This window comes from Microtus oregoni, unplaced genomic scaffold (genome assembly GCF_018167655.1).
Source record: "Microtus oregoni isolate MIOR12 unplaced genomic scaffold, Mior012 000002F_ref0000024, whole genome shotgun sequence".
Lineage (NCBI taxonomy): Eukaryota > Metazoa > Chordata > Mammalia > Rodentia > Cricetidae > Microtus > Microtus oregoni.
In genome coordinates this window covers 90,246,861-90,252,423 of record NW_024543061.1, presented here as the reverse complement: position 1 = coordinate 90,252,423, position 5,563 = coordinate 90,246,861, and the positions used below count along the sequence as shown (strand labels likewise).

Sequence of the window (5,563 nt, the reverse complement as noted above, 5' to 3'; positions counted from 1 at the left end):
ATTATTTAGGTTATAAAATAGGTTTGCAAAAAATTAAGACACAAAAAGCACAAATTAGGAGAGATCGCCTATGGACTCTTAATGTCTTTCAAAGACTGTTAGGAGACATTTCTCCTAACAATAATATAAAATGAATTTTTTGTACTGCGAATAGGTTTAATAAGATTTCATCAGAATGTATATAAAATTTTGAATTTCTTGCAGATTTTTTAAAATCATGGAGTTAATTGCCACTATTGTAGCTGGTGATTTGATTGTTTTCATTTTTATTAGTAGATTGTAAATATAAAATTCAATTCTCTTTAATTTATACACATGAACATTGAGTTTCCAACTCAGTGGACATGCTTGATATAAAAGGGAAAACAGCATTCTCTAACACTCAAAATAATGGCAGTTCAGGAGAATTGCATTAATTCTCTATAAGTAATAAACATACTCTGGTTTGTGTGCAATAATTTTGACTTTTTTATTATTAATACTAATTTTGTTAAAATAAAACATTTTATTTTTCATCTTAATGCACTATCAATTTCTTCTACACTTTCCTTATGGCATTCTTCATGTCCTTATTTCTAAAAGTATAAATCATTGGATTAAGTAGTGGGGATAGCATGGTATAAAATATTGCTACCACTTTGTCAAAGGAGAAAGAAGTAGGAGGCCTTGCATATGTAAATATGCATGGGATAAAGAACAAGACCACTAAAGCAATGTGGGACCCACAAGTAGACAGAGCTTTCCATTGTCCTTCAGAACTGTGGGATTTTAGTGAAAGCAAGATAAAACCATGGGAAAAAAGCAACAAGGAAAAGATTATGATGCAGATAAACCCACTGTTGGCAGCCACCAAAAGTCCATAGATGTGGGTGTCAATGCAGGCAAGCTCCAGCAATGGGAATAAATCACATATGAAATGATCAATGACATTGGGTCCACAGAATGGCAGCTGCAAAGTGAAGATAATTTGTATAATGGAATGTAAGAAGCCTCCTACCCAGGCCACTGCCACCAGAATGCCACAGAATCTCTGAGTCATAATAGAAGAGTAGTGTAAGGGCTTACAAATGGCCACATAGCGGTCATAGGCCATGGCTGTCAGGACAATCACCTCAGCCCCACCAAAGAAGTGTTCGAAAAAAAGTTGTATCATGCATCCTTCAAAGGAGATGGTTTTTCTCTCATAGACACAATCTACAATCATCTTGGGTATCATGGCAGAGGAGAGGCTTGCATCCAGTAAGGACAGGAAAGCCAGAAAGAAATACATGGGGGAGCCCAGCAGTGTAGGGCTGCAAACAATGGTCACCACAATCGTCATGTTGCCACCGATAGTTGCAATGTAGACAAATAAACATATAATTAATATCAATTTTTGAACATTTGGGTTCTGTGATAGTCCCAGGTAGACAAATTCAGTTACAAAACTCTGGTTTTTCATTGTTTCCAAGGAGAAGATGAATGTCCAATTGAGAGCATGTAATTTGGTAATGATAAATACTTTTGTCAATCCAATTTATGACTTTGAGATCAACAAAGACTTAATACAGATAGATGCAAAATTACATTGAGTGTTTGATTTCACTGAGAAACAACCCCCCCAAAAAAATACAAAAAAATTTACATAGTAGTAATAGAAGATCAATCAGATTGAGGTAGAGATACATTATAGAATATTTAAAACCTAGAGGTCTGCACACATAGAAATGGAAACAGAAACATGTGTAGAAGATTTTCCATTCATTTCCACTTGTCCACACAAATGAAAATGCTTTTGTGCTTGCACTCATTAATTACATGTAGCAATAGAGAATCATATATTTATGACAATATGGACATGTTTATAACTTTTGTTAAAAAATGTAAAAAAATAATATTGTTTACTTTAGATATAAAAAATAATCTTTGTTCATAAATTACACTTTCAGTTAATAGAAATCATTTCAACTATAAATAAAACTAAGAAACATGCAAAATATACAATAGTTTCTGTTTTCAATTCTATGATTAATTTCTCTTGAGTATTTAACTATGAATTCTAAAATTATTTACAACTATCACCAAGTAACAGTAGGATAAAACAAACTTCAAATGGTCTTGACATCAGCCATTTCCTATGTATCTTCAAGGAAAGTATGCCAGTACATGAATCAGGGTCTGGCTACTCCAGCCTAAGGAGAAAACAGAAAGCAAATGGCGAAAATGAGTCAGAAAACCAGCTACTGACTCTCCCAAGCATAACCAATATAGGATTTGCTATTTGTTTTTTGGCTTGGAGCACATTACTTAAGGTTCTAAAAGTTCTCAAAACTTGGAGTGACATTTCTGTGTTTGAACTTGATAAAAATGTCTCTCAATTCATTCTTAAGAAAGCATGAAAACATGATAAGAATGCTGTCAGTATAAAAGGAGAAAGTATTGAGAGGTAAGAGCATACCACAGAGTCAGAAGAATGGTATTCTATTCCTACTTCTAACTGTACTATCACCACTAATGATGAATATTTTACTAACATTCCTATAGATCTAAATATTTTAAATTATTTTGACCGGTCACAGCACAATCACAGACATTAAACATCTCTCCTTCAACCACTGATAAATGTACAACATTGCCCTCAGAACTCCTGCTCCAGATAGATTCATTGTATCAAGAAAATCAAATTGACTGGGACAGTGAAAAAAAGACAAAGCTCATGTTAATTGAATTATTCTTATTGCCTATTTTCTTAACAAGTATAGTGAATTAAGACTATGCAAAGTAAAAGTTAGCATTAAAATATTTAGTTGCTACTATCAGATATTTAATAATGACAGCTTGTTCATGTAGCAGATATTTTCCCCAAACAAACTAAGCTACCTCTATATCTTCTGACATAAAGTAGGGACAGGAAAACAGATCAAGCTCAGAGACTCGTGAAAGTCTACCAGACAGTTATGTAATCACATTTTACAAAACATGCATCAATGATTATAGACAAAATTGATATCAGCATTATTTTAGACAGCATCTTAAAAATTTCATTAGCATAAAAACCTGTCCTTTAAAAATTATGCAACCTTCAATTGTAACACAAATTGCAACAAAAACATTTTTTTTCATTAAACTATTTTATAAAGAATATTAACAATGATTTTGAATATATAAACATGTTTGGAAACTTTCTATTAAATATCTCAGCTCTATACACTTACTATAAAGGTGAAATGAATTAGAGAAACAACATAATGCAAGATCATGCATTATGTAGATTAGTAAAATGGAGAGTACCTAAAATTTGCATAGGAGACATTTATACGAATCAAACATTTATTCCTTATCCACGTAGGTAAGAATCTTCTTTTACATGACAACCTGGGAACTCTGACCCCTGACCCCTGCAGATTTCAGTACCTTCTCTCGGCTTTTGCTGATACTCTGATGATTGTCCCAAATGCTTCAATTGTCATAATATTGATATTTCTTGAATGAGAAGGACTCTGTCACCATTTCTGTGTTTACACTGATGTTCATTCTAGAGGGTACGTGAACGCTCTCCTGGTTTCTTTCTAATTCATCTGATTTAAAGGAGACACTAATCCATGGCCAGCACCAACATAGCACATGGTTCCAGATGCTCAATTTTCCTGAACATTCTAAGGCAGGAGCCTAACACTATTTACAAACATCAAATGAACACATTTAACTCAGAATACTCCACTATCTAACTTGTAACATTTTTCTTACCTTAATGTCTCTTCTTATGAAGTTGTCCTGTGTGTGATTACAGACATGGTAAATTCTGTGTTGTATATTAGTAAGTAGAAAGAGGACAGCATTTGAAGAGAGAGAGGAGAGGGAAGTGGCCGCTTTTTTAAAGGGAGAGAAACCACGCCCCAGTGGGCTGGTACCTCAGCGGTGATAGGCTGGAGGAGTGGGAGGACCTCCCGCAACACCTCCCCCTTTTGTTTAAATAAGAGAGTTCTAAACCTACTATGAAATTATATACAATAAGTACAAATATCCTATTCTAACTAGCTTAGGTCTTGTATAATAAATAACTTGGCCAAGTCATGAGAGAAAGTAACTACATTAATATAGTCTTCAACCCCATCGAAGATCTGAGAAGGGAAATAATGTTACCTGGTTAATTAGGAAGTTCAGTAAAACAACTTCCAAAACATGCAACAAATTACAGAGACAACTAGCTACCTGGGCAATCACCCAAAGTCACATTAGCAGCGTTGAAGCAACCAACTTTGGCTAAGGCCTAACATAACTGACATACCATTTTCTAAGCAAGCAACTTTTCAAAACTATCTTACCCTGTCTTGGCAGGATATGACAGTCCTGTTTTATCCATTGATGCATGCTCTGTATCTTTGTCAGTTGTTGAGGTATGGGCATTTCTTTGCCCAAACGCCAGTTCTGCCAAAAAGAAAGGCTCCAGGTGGAGTGTCTTTGGTGCTCAACATTCTCTCGGGAATAGAGTGGTGTTGCCAGGAGCAGTTGTGTCTCACTACCACAAAACTCTGAGTTAGATTAAAGGCCATTTTCTACAGCTCTTTGAAGAAGTTGAAGATTATCTATCTATACTGAGTATAATCTCTATATACCTAAAGAACCTGATTAGTCTAATTATAAATGACAAACTTAGATGACTATTAGTCTATATAATTCTCAATATCTATCTAACTTAAAGACTAAGACAATAAACGACTGTGAAACAAATGAGGACAATGACCTCCAAATATAAACAATGTACAAATATACATTGCAGTAGGTAAATATATATCAATACAGAATCATTATATAAATATCTTAATCAGAGGTAGAAATGTACACTGCAATATGGTAAATATATACAATATATATATATATATAGATAACAATACAATATATGTCAATACATAAAAAATGTTTTAAACAGAGGTAGAAACATGCATGCGTACAATAGTCAATATAATTACCTTTGTATCAATATACAAGAATCTATACCAATGTATTTGTCTAAAAACAGTAACTCACAATTACAAATCTATTATCCCATCATCCCTCTATTTTTTTTTCAAAATGATCCCTGAGCGTATAAAATTCCTCCCCCAACCCTCAATCGTATACTAATTATAATCAACCCCAAAATGATGTCCCTAAACCCAAGCGCAAGTTTTACTGGGAAAGGGGACGTCGTCCTCTAGAATTACTTCCAGCTGTCATGGGGGCGACGTTCTTTCTGGGGGATCCTGTGAAAGTGAAATGATGGTTAAATTTCAAGATCAATGTCTTTTAAAATTGCCAATAGTCTCTGAGTATTTTGTGCAGGTCTGGCCAAAATGTTGTATAAGATGTGCACCATTTCAGCCAACCAAGTTGGAACTGTCTTGTGCAGCTGGTACCAAAAGCAGGTCTTGTAGTAGCGCTATCAGTATCATGACGTCATATCAACTAGGTGGAGTTGTTGTTATGGGGCCCCATCTTCTTCCTGGAAACTTCAAATGTCACTCCAGGAAAAACTCATTGTTCATTATGAAAAACTTAAACATTAATCATATATATATATATATATATATATATATATATTCAA

General features: G+C 34.2%; 1 protein-coding gene across 1 annotated transcript; it reads right to left on the bottom strand.

Annotated features, from left to right (window-relative positions):
• Window positions 1-538: 538 nt before the first annotated feature.
• Window positions 539-1,441, bottom strand: LOC121440053 (olfactory receptor 4C15-like). The gene has a single exon (XM_041640775.1). The coding sequence runs from the start codon at window positions 1,439-1,441 to the stop codon at window positions 539-541; it is 903 nt and encodes a 300-aa protein (XP_041496709.1).
• Window positions 1,442-5,563: the final 4,122 nt, after the last annotated feature.